General features: G+C 39.1%; 1 protein-coding gene across 5 annotated transcripts in view; it reads right to left on the minus strand.

Annotated features, from left to right (window-relative positions):
- Positions 1-2,757: 2,757 nt before the first annotated feature.
- Positions 2,758-13,422, minus strand: part of LOC118208016 (major histocompatibility complex class I-related gene protein-like) — a 33,248-nt gene continuing 22,583 nt past the window's right edge. Inside the window, exons 1-7 of one of the 5 annotated variants that reach the window (XM_035382277.1) lie at positions 9,948-10,071; positions 5,423-5,686; positions 4,605-4,871; positions 3,742-4,032; positions 3,445-3,561; positions 3,323-3,358; positions 2,758-2,803 (exon numbers count right to left, since the gene is read on the minus strand). In XM_035382277.1, coding sequence (XP_035238168.1) covers positions 3,351-3,358; positions 3,445-3,561; positions 3,742-4,032; positions 4,605-4,871; positions 5,423-5,686; positions 9,948-10,008 — 1,008 coding nt within the window. In that variant the 5' untranslated portion in view covers positions 10,009-10,071 and the 3' untranslated portion in view covers positions 2,758-2,803; positions 3,323-3,350. Of the gene's footprint in view, positions 2,804-2,893; positions 3,238-3,322; positions 3,359-3,444; positions 3,562-3,741; positions 4,033-4,604; positions 4,872-5,422; positions 5,687-9,947; positions 10,072-12,873; positions 12,915-12,978; positions 13,354-13,422 lie in introns of those variants that run through there. The other 4 variants (XM_035382276.1, XM_035382278.1, XM_035382279.1 and 1 more) reach the window with 4 other exon arrangements.

Consider the following 13,422-nt stretch of genomic DNA (forward strand, 5'->3'; position numbering starts at 1 on the left):
TTCGTTCAAAAGAGTGAATCTTTTGGGTGAACGAAGTGTACTGAATCACTTCATGAAACGATTCGTTCGCGAACGTGAACTGGTAGTTCACTGACTGACTATCGTTCGCAGTTCAGTGATTCGTTCACTGAACTGCGGTATGGAAATATGGATAATAAATGGATAATAATCGAACATCACTGTCACGTGTGCTGTTTATTTTCAATGAAATAACAAGTTAAAAAAAAAAAAAAACATGTCTCAAAGTAGCCAAGGCATGCCTTAAGAGCATGCCTTAAGAACATGGGGGGCTGGACGTTGGTGACCAGGGGGTCGGGGCATTTATAGAATTTCCCTACAGAATATGTAATAGCCAAAGAACCAAACACTTTCTTTCCCTATTTTTCATAAAATGTTTTTGTTTCGATTTTATTTCACACAATTTAGTTTGAAAGAATGTGTTTCATGTGGCCATTTCATTTCAGTACATTTCCCAAAGTGGGTTGTTTTAGATGCGGATTTCTTTACCGTGACTTGTAGTAACGGCTGCATGAAATACAAAGTGCTGATATACGTTGGCTAAGTAGGTCACGTTTTCTCAATATGTCGATAAAATAGTAGCCGTGGCTAGCCTACTTTGAGACATGTTAAAAAAGTATTATTTCATTGAAAATAAACAGCACACTTGAGAGTGATGTTAGATTATTATCTGTTTATTATCCATTATTCCATACCGTACCCACTCCCCTCCCCAGAGACTCCTCGCTCTACAATGGAGTATCAAAAATTCCAAAATGACAATTAAGATAAATGCACGCCGTTCTTAAAAATTACATAAAATAATCAAATCAAATAATTAAACTCAAATAGATATTTAAAGTCCGGCTTCCTAGGTATTCATGAGAATCTGTTTTCACAGTAGGAATCTGGATTCATGGGATGGTAAAATCCTCCAAAATGTTCATTCAATTTTATACATACCACTTTTTAAAATTCAATAAAATTATGAAATCAAACCATTTTCTGCAAAGTCCAAAATATTCTTGAAGACCTTCCCAGGTGTTCATGTACTGGATTTTGTGCATTTTCACTGTAGCAATTTGGAATTATGGGATGGCACAAGATCACAAGAAAACCTTCGTTATGTCAATATCACCAGATAAATAAGGCCTCCGTAAATTTTAAATTTAGAGAGAGGAGGTGGCGCAGTGTGGAAGGGAAGAAAAGAGAAAAAATGGCGTGAAGACGCTGTAGCAGTGTACTGGTATTCTTGTTGAATGTAAGATAGCTAGCCTTCCAGGGAGAAGCTTAGCTACAGCTAAGCGGTGCAGTGTAAATTGGAGTAACAGCCTATCCGTACCTTTCCCAGGGAATAAACCAGTCAGAGGACAAATCCTTGTGTCAGCTGGTTGTTTCAAGATATCCGCTCACTCTACAGAAACACTGCAAAGACCAAGCGCTTATCCACGGCCTTACAATTCCACTGAATGATAGGAGTGTAATATTTTCCACGTGTGAGAATTAAAATATTGCTCTGTACTCATAATATTTATGTTGTAGGATTCCAGAGTGGGGGGAACTAAGCACCACATCACACACTGAACACATTCTGAGGTGACATTCTCTTTTGATAGTTTACAACTTACCACAGAACAAAGCCACAACCTACACAGGAATTCAGCAGACTGAAGATCCGACTCTCTTACATAACTCTCGGTGCACCCTCATGCCACACCAGAATAAACAGCCCCAAGCACAGGAAACGACTGGTAGGAACTCACCAAGCATGAGGCATAAAGTTTCAGATTGCAATATAGTTCCCTTTACACTCCAAAATAACCCTCCAAGATACACACCACAGATTCATAATTAACACAAATTAAAATAGAAAATGAATTGGAACTGACATCCTAATAAAGTTGTTTCACGCAAATAAATCAAGCAAAAAAAAAAAACTTTGGTTGCCATTTTTATCATTTATTAGTTGTACAATTATGAAAAATAATAATTAAAAAAGACTGGAAGCCCGAGATTATTTACAGTCTGTTTCTGTGTGCCTGTGTTGAGGTCTGTCTGAGTTAGATCTCTCAGTCCGATCCCGCTCACCTTTCACCCCCAAGACAGGTCAGGGATGGGTACCATTGATATGTGAAGCTTTTCAAACACTGTCGGCTCTCTTGTTCCGACAAACGTGGCCAAAGAAAAAAAATGAAACATTACTTACATATATCCATACACATATATATATTTATAAAAGCAGAATCATTCAAGTATCAAAATACAGATCGCTAGGGATTACTTTACAATCCAATACCATTTATCTCATTATAGTCATTATCAATATTACATTTCATTACATTACATTACATTACAGGCATTTGGCAGACGCTCTTATCCAGAGCGACGTACAACAAAGTGTATAACCATAACCAGGAACAAGTATGACGAAAACCCTAGAGAGTGAAGGGAACAACCGCATAGTTCAACTTGGACCCTGAAGGTTAAACTGGTTAACACTAACACAACGATAACGGCAACAACGCAGTCTATGTACAAGCAGTAGTTAAGACAGTTAATGCACCTAAGTCACCTACAAAACAGCTGCCTAGTTACAACCCTAAGCTTACAGTCATTTACAGGGGGGTAGGGAGGGATGAGGAGAGGTGCAGCCTGAAGAGGTGAGTCTTCAGTCGTCGCTTGAAGTGGGTCAGTGTCTCAGCTGTTCTGACCTCCATGGGGAGGTCATTCCACCATTGTGGGGCCAGAACAGACAGGAGACGTGTTCGGGAAGCGCAGGTGCGAAGAGGGGGAGGTGCCAGGCATCCTGAGGTAGCAGAACGGAGGGATCTGGCTGGCATGTAGGGTTTGAATATCTTGTGGAGGTATGCTGGGGCTGATCCCTTGACTGCCTGGTATACTAGGACCAATGTTTTAAATTTGATGCAAGCTATAACAGGCAGCCAGTGGAGGGGAGTGAGCAGGGGAGTGACGTGGGAGTGTCTGGGGAGGTTGAAGACCTCACAATAGATCTGGTCCATTTTTCAAATAAGGTAGGTGAAGGCTAAAGAACTGAAATTATTGAGTCGGTGTTCAACACACAATTCAAAAATGTGTCTAAGCGGGTGTATCATTGGAGGAATATGCATGAGTCTGCAATTCCATTGAATACTAAAAAGAAAATTACTCAACCTGACCAGGTACAATAAATGATTTCTAAATGATAGAATGAGTGTGAAGCTGGGTCTTCTGACTCTGAAACTGAGAGCACAAACCATCAGTGATACATCTTCAGAAGGGACAGAACAGTATACTCCTCTGTAAACATTAATATTTAGACACTTACCTTTAGCAAGCAAGTATCCAAAGCAGGTCTAGATGCCTGTAAAAAGAGAAATTTATCAGGAAAACAATATTACACCCTTTCCCCATTCCACACATACCCATAAATACCGGTTATGCCCTCACCTCTGCGTCTCTTCTTATAGACGATAAACGCAAGGATGGCAAAGATCAGAACCAGAACCAGAACCAGCACTACAACCACAGAACTGATGACTGCAACATTAGCACCTTCACCTGGTTCTGTAAAACAGTGTAATACATTGACAAAATCAGTAAGTAAATTGGTTAATGTTTATGGAAAGGAGCAGACTTTACAAATATGCACCTGTACAAAACGCAATGTTCTTCCACCCTGTCCCACTGACTCCACAATAATACAATAATGTGCCGCAGAACATGTACAGTATTTACGTGCATTACCCAAGTTGATGTCCAGCTTGTTGTCCAGAGCAAGGTGTGTGACAGAGCAGGTGTAACAGTGTTTCTCTCTCGCTATCTCCGAACTGATACTAAGGGTTCTCCTCGTCTGGTACGTCCCGTCTCCGTTGGGTAACACCTCCCCCAAAATGAGCTCCTCGTCTGGAATGGGACGGTCGTCTCTCAGCATGGTCAGGTTGATGTGCCGGGGGTAGAAGTCAGTGGCCAGACAGCTCACCTTCACCACTCCAGTCTCCCTGCATGTCTTCTGGATTAGTCTGACTCTGGGCCGCTCTGAGGGGGGAAACAACAGTGCATCAGCCAGAGAAGCAGCTGTTATACAGGGACGCAGGGAAGCTGAGATTCCTCACATGGGATGGAAATATACAAAAGTTAGTGAGAAAAATGACAGGTTATTGTGATGGGGGCTTGACCTTATATAGCCGAATGCGGCGCTATCGAGTAAATATACCTTTCCTCACATCCACAGCACTGCAACATACAAAGACACTGAAGCCCAGAAAAGGTAGTTGCAATTTAGCCAGAAAATCATTTACATATGAAACATAACAAAAAATAAGAGAAAACAGCCTGGTCATGCAAATCATTAAAACTATAAAGGGCAGGTCTGGGCCCTCCAGCAATAGGTCAGACCAAAGATCCTCCCTACCAAACCAATCAGAACTGCAACATATACTAAGGTAACAAAATAAGGTAAAATATATAGTTAAATGCAAACCTATTGGGACACAATTTTTCATGGCCACAGGAAATGTAACAGTACAGTAATTCCACACTGTACAGTATATCAGGGTGTAATGAACATGCGTTTTACTCAGGTGTATGTTGAAGGTTATAATCCTTACCTTTTCTAAGCACAATGTTCTTTTCTTTCTCCAGATAGTACTTCAGTATGTCGATACAAATAGGCTGATAATCATTTCTTAATTTCATTAGAAAATGCTCTGCTGCCTGTGTGCTCTGTATAAGCTGTGACCATATAGGGTTGACTGTATAATTATGCATGTCAAAATACATCGCTTCTGTTCCATCATAAGCATCCCGCATCATGACCAGACTGGACTTGTCATTGTCCAGCACACATCCAGACAGCTTCTGATGAACATGAACTCCTTTAAAACAAAGAAAAAATAAGAAGGCAAATAAGCCAGCAGTTTCAAGCATCAACCCACAGTATGTTCTCGAGACATTTTGGTATAAAATAATAAGAATACATTTAGTCTAGTCTACTCACAAAACCAAAACTTTGAATACTGATTCACAGAAAGTCTTAATGCCCTCTTACTGCTGGCTGTGTTAGTAATTGATTCTGTGAATGAGCCGTTACCCTACATTTAGGATATTTTTTTTACTGCAGATGATATAACTGGCTCACTTTGCCAACTTGCATATGGGCTTCATCAACTATATTTGAGCTGTAGCTTTTGTCAAACAACCTTATCACAGATTCGTATTTTCTCCGAAAATTCACTTAGATCATAGGGTCATCCCATCCCTGAACAATCCTCTGAGTCAGCAAACAGGAAACTTACCAGTATGGCAAGCTGGCACGCTACGGACAAACCATGGCCCTTTTGTATAATAGTGTAATTAAATTTAATGTAGTGTGGTCTTCTGAATGTTGACGGGGTCTGAACTGAACACCTGCCCGCACTCAGCTCACCTCCAGTGTGATTGGCGAAGAGCCTTTCACGATGTGATGGACGTTTCATGTAATTGTAAATGTCTTCTATCACAGTGTTTGCACCTAGAAGCTTAATATCTTCAACTCCCTTTGTGGAGTTTGGTCCGCTTCGAGAGATAAGTTTATTGATGTTGCGGTCATAGTACAGCACCTGAAGATCATTCACAAATGCCAAAATACTGAATTCTGGGAATTGGGTCTGCCCGTGAATAAATGTTGCAAACGCCCAGATTGAGTGTGAACCTGTGGGGAAACATACCAAAATTCATTAGAAGAGTTGCTGAATTATATTTTAACAGTTAAACTATATATAATAAATTCAAAAGACAAATTTGATTTAACTTCAACCTTCAGACATGCCTAGCCAAACCTAGTTAGCGAAGAAAATGGCTAGCCGCTAGCAGACACCAATCGACATATGAGACCCACGTCTCTTCATCTTCTGGATGTCAGGTGATCCTGCTCCATACTACTGGCTGCAGCGAGGGGAAGTTGGGGGAGGGAAGCAATGTCCCGGGGAAAGCGAGATGGGAATAAAGCCTATTTGAGGGTTCACACCAGGATCGTTTGGTCCGGACTTATTTGATGCCAGGGAAATTATGATTCCCCCATGCTGAAGCTATCTTTTCTGTAACGTGTAATAGCTTATTAGACAATGCAAATGCAAATTTATAGTCTCTGAAGTAAAGTAGATTCCATTTGAGGTGAAATTTGACTTGTTAACTTGCATTTTAACTTTCAGTAATATTCCATGCAAAATGTCCTCTAACAGCAATTGATGTCATTCAACTATACTACACACACACAGCATTACAATAATCATTTTTATTACTTCTTATTCCTTGCTTGTATTGTAGGCGAATTTTAAGGCAGGTAACAAAAAACATGGCATCAACTGGCTGACTGGGGCAAAAGTACCAAGGTAAGTACAGAGTTTGTGAGTAGATTTAATGGTATATTTATTTTTGTGCAAGGAGTGTGTGTACTCAAGTGCTAAATTGGTATTAATAATTTGGTGACTGCTGCTATGTTGTTCTGTTTAGATTTGGGAATATCTATTAGTTCAGTGGTCCTCAAATTCAGCCCTGGGGGACCAATGCGCATGCTGGCTTTTGTTCAAACCACAATTGCAATCCTAGAATTTTAATGAGTTGATAATTTTTTTTAAATTACAGTATTCATATTTAGAGGGATATTTACCCTTTTAAGCCACAGTATGTCAGAAATAGCTATGCATGGCATGAAGAACTAGAAATACTGCCTCGCGCTTGTATGCCTCGGCCAAACAGTAGCCAGTTTGGATATAAAATGTCATCACTTCATCAAGGCTTCATGCATGTGATAATTCACTCCTTCCCTGGTTCCTTTTCCTGGCGTGGCGCCACGGCAAAATCCTTGCCGCCACAACATAATAATAAAAAAAAGATTAAAAAATAAATAAAAGAAAAGAAAAGAAAAGAAAAGAAATATATATATATATATATATATATATATATATATACTGAATATAGCCTATATATTAAATTCATAAATTAAATTAAATTAAATTAAAAACGTTAAGCTTTCTAAATATTTCTGCCTAAATGCGCTTTCAAATCCATACTGCCGCGTCCACATATTTATTTTCAAAAAGAGCCTAGGCCGCGCGCGCTCCGTGCTTGCTCCTTTCTGAGGTGGTCGGAAGACTTGCAGCGCGCGAATGTCGCACGGTCGGTCAAAGCGTCACTTTTTTTTCTTCAGCCACCGAAAGACAAGGACAAGGTAGGTAGGGCGCTTCAAATATTAGCCTACAAAATACAATAGTGTTAACCAGTGTTTTAATTGGACCAAAATAAGTGCCGGTACCTACTCCTCAAAATACATACTGTTTAAAATAAATTAATGTTGGTAATCAAAAGAAGAGTCGGTACTCATATACAAGTCCCGACAGCTCCTGCCCATCTGAAGCACTGGCGTTAACCATCATTCGGTGATGACAACTGGCGGATCCTAACTCTGTTCGGGCAAGTGGAATGCCTCATGCAGTTGTCTGATCGGACAAGTAAAAAATAAATGTGATAAATATGTAACGTTATCTGAAAATAAACAGTGTTTGTTTGAGCCGAAGCGGAACCTGTTCCAGCTGAGCTACGTAGGCAACGTACCTACCATTTTTTTAAATCTAGAGCTAGCCTACTGTTATAATGGTAGGCTACAATACATCTGATTAAAATGGTGACCTGGAGAAGCCCGTCGGATGTCGCGGCCGCAAATTGTTGGCAAATCGCCAAAACAGCGCGAAAAATAATAATAATAATTTATGGCATTTCAAATGTTTGAGTGATTCAACTAGCCTACTTCAATTTCCATACTACAACATGGTGATTTTTTTCCCATGAAAACGGAAGGGAAAGTGTTTATTTTTAAGGTTTTGTGAATGTATAGAGCTAGCAAAACTGAGAGTTAGGGGTTGCATTCTAGTGACGATTATGATTGTAACGAGAGGAGCAGTCTCACAAGCTGCTGCAGTGTCCAGAAATTAATACAGATAAAACTAGCTAATAAAAAATACATTAATCAAGCATCTAAGTTAGTTAGGAAATTTTTGTATCATGCTTCTCAGTAGAATTAGAATGTAACAGAACAGAATCTTTAAAGCCATTTTTCTCACTTTTTACTTTTTTTGCATGGACAATGCATATAAACTCTGTCATTGAGTGTGAGAGAGACACAGAGAGAGAGGGCTTTGAATGTGGACCCAGCTCAAACTATATTGTTAAATAAAAAGATAAAACATTCTAACTAAGTACTATTTTGTCATGGTAACAGTTAATTTAGCAGAAGAGTGTCCCTTTTAAAGTGCAATATGTAACTTTTCTTGAGTATCAATTTTGGTTATATAGTCCTATATTCTTGAAGAGTAGAACTTCTAGATGGACAGTGTGCTCTTTTAATTGTTCTCACCCCACCATAACTCAAAATACAGGCCTATCTTGCTTCAATATTTACAAACAATACAAGGGTTAACAAACCTTTTATGGTTTTAAAGTACATCTAAAACTACTTTTTAGCTCTTGCAAACTGCTATTCCTTGTATCAAGAGCTCGTCAGAGCTATAAGATAGATTTTGATATTAAAAAATAAACCTTTAAGAAGTCTCAAGAGGTTATGTTTTCATAGTCTTAAACTTTTTTGCCTTTGCTACACCTCAATATCAAGAATTGTATTTTAACTAGTTAAAACCGAATTTCTGATATCAGAAATACACATTATAACTGGCTACAATTGAATTTCTGATATCAACAATTTGCATTCTATCTAGTTAGAATTTGAATTTGCGATATCCTCTAGAAATGAATTAAAGCTGAAACGGCTTGCCATACACCCCCTACAACAGAGGCTAGTAGCCTACTGGCTACGAGCCGATACTTATTCACAGAAGCTGTATTTAAAATGAGTTAAAATGCAGCTATTTTAACACCCATTTCTCGCCTCATTTTCGTTTGTGGAAGATTTTAGTCACATTTATTCGTGAAATAAAAACTAAAAAAGTTTAATTCGGCTCGTCTAACACGTAATAGGCTACTATCCTCTGGCTATGAGTTGGTCTCAGTCTAAGGTAACAGATTAAACTGAATTTGAGCCAAATTAAATGTTTTTAGTTATATGTGGCAGTGTTTCCTGTGGAATTGATCTCTTGGTGTGGTGGTGGGTGTCCGAAAGGGGGGCGGGCGGGGGGGTGTAGCAAAGGCAAAAAAGACTATGAAAACATAACCTCTTGAGGCTTCTTAAAGGTTTTTTTTTTTTAAATATCTAAATCTATCTTATAGCTCTGACGAAATCTTGATACAAGGAATAACAGTTTGCAAGGGCTAAAAAGTAGTTTTAGATGTAGCCTACAAAACCTTAAAAATAAACACTTTCCCTTTCGTTTTCATGGTAAAAAAATGACCATGTTGTAGTATGGAAATGGAAGTAGCTGAATCACTCAAACATTTTAAATGCCCTAAAATATTTATATATATTTTTAAATTCTGTTTATTTTCATGATAACGTTACATATTTATCACATTTATTTTTTACTTGTCCGATCAGACAACTGCATGAGGTATTCCACTTGCCCGAACAGAGTTAGGATCCGCCACGCCGCGGCAAAACCTTACCAGCGGAAACGTTGTGTTGTATGGTTAAAATGAGCTGAAATTCAGTATATTTCAGTATAACGGGAGCCGCTATGATTTCGCTGACGTAGGCCTATAGGCTACATCAGAAGTTAGCCGAAGTTTTTTTTTATACATAAGACATTCACATGAAAACAAGTAACGTAGGCTAATTACAAATTCGCTAAATCAATCCGTTTCTACCAACTGGAGGGTTTTTTTACCCGCACAAACATCCACCGCTGTCAAGTGGGTGGTTTGCTTTCAACCAAGCTGGTGATTTATTCAAACGATCATAAATCAATAGCTATAGGCTAAGTTAAAATTAACATCACGTAGGCTACATGAATACATAAATATTTTACCTGTGTTGACAACAGTTACTGTCGCCTGTAAAAGAAAAAGAAGCGCAGTTATTCGTTCCATAATGTCTTCCGACGTATCCCTTGCTTCACGTGTGAACTCTAGTGTTGTGTTGTTCGCGAACGATTCGTTCAAAAGAGTGAATCTTTTGGGTGAACGAAGTGTACTGAATCACTTCGTGAAACGATTCGTTCGCGAACGTGAACTGGTAGTTCACTGACTGACTATCGTTCGCAGTTCAGTGATTCGTTCACTGAACTGCGGTATGGAAATATGGATAATAAATTGATAATAATCGAACATCACTGTCAAGTGTGCTGTTTATTTTCAATGAAATAACAAGTTAAAAAAAAAAAAAAAAACATGTCTCAAAGTAGCCAAGGCATGCCTTAAGAGCATGCCTTAAGAACATGGGGGGCTGGACGTTGGTGACCGGGGGGTCGGGGCATTTATAGAATTTCCCTACAGAATATGTAATAGCCAAAGAACCAAACACTTTCTTTCCCTATTTTTCATAAAATGTTTTTGTTTCGATTTTATTTCACACAATTTAGTTTGAAAGAATGTGTTTCATGTGGCCATTTCATTTCAGTACATTTCCCAAAGTGGGTTGTTTTAGATGCGGATTTCTTTACCGTGACTTGTAGTAACGGCTGCATGAAATACAAAGTGCTGATATACGTTGGCTAAGTAGGTCACGTTTTCTCAAAATGTCGATAAAATAGTAGCCGTGGCTAGCCTACTTTGAGACATGTTAAAAAAGTATTATTTCATTGAAAATAAACAGCACACTTGAGAGTGATGTTAGATTATTATCTGTTTATTATCCATTATTCCATACCGTACCCACTCCCCTCCCCAGAGACTCCTCGCTCTACAATGGAGTATCAAAAATTCCAAAATGACAATTAAGATAAATGCACGCCGTTCTTAAAAATTACATAAAATAATCAAATCAAATAATTAAACTCAACTAGATATTTAAAGTCCGGCTTCCCAGGTATTCATGAGAATGTGTTTTCACAGTAGGAATCTGGATTCATGGGATGGTAAAATCCTCCAAAATGTTCATTCAATTTTATACATATCACTTTTTAAAATTCAATAAAATTATGAAATCAAACCGATTTCTGCAAAGTCCAAAATATTCTTGAAGACCTTCCCAGGTGTTCATGTACTGGATTTTGTGCATTTTCACTGTAGCAATTTGGAATTATGGGATGGCACAAGATCACAAGAAAACTTTCGTTATGTCAATATCACCAGATAAATAAGGCCTCCGTAAATTTGAAATTTAGAGAGAGGAGGTGGCGCAGTGTGGAAGGGAAGAAAAGAGAAAAAATGGCGTGAAGACGCTGTAGCAGTGTACTGGTATTCTTGTTGAATGTAAGATAGCTAGCCTTCCAGGGAGAAGCTTAGCTACAGCTAAGCGGTGCTGTGTAAATTGGAGTAACAGCCTATCCGTACCTTTCCCAGGGAATAAACCAGTCAGAGGACAAATCCTTGTGTCAGCTGGCTGTTTCGAGATATCCGCTCACTCTACAGAAACACTGCAAAGACGAAGCGCTTATCCACTGCCTGACAATTCCACTGAATGATAGGAGTGTAATATTTTCCACATGTGAGAATTAAAATATTGCTCTGTACTCGTAATATTTATGTTGTAGGATTCCAGAGTGGGGGGAACTTAGCACCACATCACACACTGAACACATTCTGAAGTGACATTCTCTTTTGATAGTTTACAACTTACCACAGAACAAAGCCACAACCTACACAGGAATTCAGCAGACTGAAGATCCGACTCTCTAACATAACTCTCAGTGCACCCTCATGCCACACCAGAATAAACAGCCCCAAGCACAGGAAACAACTGGTAGGAACTCACCAAGCATGAGGCATAAAGTTTCAGATTGCAATATAGTTCCCTTTACACTCCAAAATAACCCTCCAAGATACACACTCAAGTGTTTCTATATTACACATCACAGATTCATAATTAACACAAATTAAAATAGAAAATGAATTGGAACTGACATCCTAATAAAGTTGTTTCACGCAAATAAATCAAGCAAAAAAAAAAAACTTTGGTTGCCATTTTTATCATTTATTAGTTGTACAATTATGAAAAATAATAATTAAAAAAGACTGGAAGCCCAAGGTTATTTACAGTCTGTTTCTGTGTGCCTGTATTGAGGTCCGTCTGAGTTAGATCTCTCAGTCCGATCCCGCTCACCTTTCACCCCCAAGACAGGTCAGGGATGGGTACCATTGATATGTGAAGCTTTTCAAACACTGTCGGCTCTCTTGTTCCGACAAACGTGGCCAAAGAAAAAAAATGAAACATTACTTACATACATCCATACACATATATATATTTATAAAAGCAGAATCATTCAAGTATCAAAATACAGATCGCTAGGGATTACTTTACAATCCAATACCATTTATCTCATTATAGTCATTATCAATATTACATTTCATTACATTACATTACATTACAGGCATTTGACAGACGCTCTTATCCAGAGCGACGTACAACAAAGTGTATAACCATAACCAGGAACAAGTATGACGAAAACCCTAGAGAGAAGTACCGGTCCAAGTGCAGGGAACAACCGCATAGTTCTACTTGGACCCTGAAGGTTAAACTGGTTAACACTAACACAACGAGAACGGCAACAACGCAGTCTATGTACAAGCAGTAGTTAAGACAGTTAATGCACCTAAGTCACCTACAAAACAGCTGCCTAGTTACAACCCTAAGCTTACAGTCATTTACAGGGGGGTAGGGAGGGATGAGGAGAGGTGCAGCCTGAAGAGGTGAGTCTTCAGTCGTCGCTTGAAGTGGGTCAGTGTCTCAGCTGTTCTGACCTCCATGGGGAGGTCGTTCCACCATTGTGGGGCCAGAACAGACAGGAGACATGTTCGGGAAGCGCAGGTGCGAAGAGGGGGAGGTGCCAGGCATCCTGAGGTAGCAGAACGGAGGGATCTGGCTGGCATGTAGGGTTTGAATATCTTGTGGAGGTATGCTGGGGCTGATCCCTTGACTGCCTGGTATGCTAGGACCAATGTTTTAAATTTGATGCAAGCTATAACAGGCAGCCAGTGGAGGGTAGTGAGCAGGGGAGTGACGTGGGAGTGTCTGGGGAGGATGAAGACCTCACAATAGATCTGGTCCATTTTTCAAATAAGGTAGGTGAAGGCTAAAGAACTGAAATTATTGAGTCGGTGTTCAACACACAATTCAAAAATGTGTCTAAGCAGGTGTATCATTGGAGGAATATGCATCATGAGCAGTCTGCAATTCCATTGAATACTAAAAAGAAAATTACTCAACCTGACCAGGTACAATAAAGGATTTCTAAATGATAGAGGAGTGTGAAGCTGGGTCTTCTGACTCTGAAACTGAGAGCACAAACCATCAGTGATACATCTTCAGAAGGGACAGAACAGTATACTCCTCTGTAAACATTA

The sequence above is a fragment of the Anguilla anguilla genome, chromosome 11 (assembly GCF_013347855.1).
Source record: "Anguilla anguilla isolate fAngAng1 chromosome 11, fAngAng1.pri, whole genome shotgun sequence".
Classification (NCBI taxonomy): Eukaryota; Metazoa; Chordata; class Actinopteri; order Anguilliformes; family Anguillidae; genus Anguilla; species Anguilla anguilla.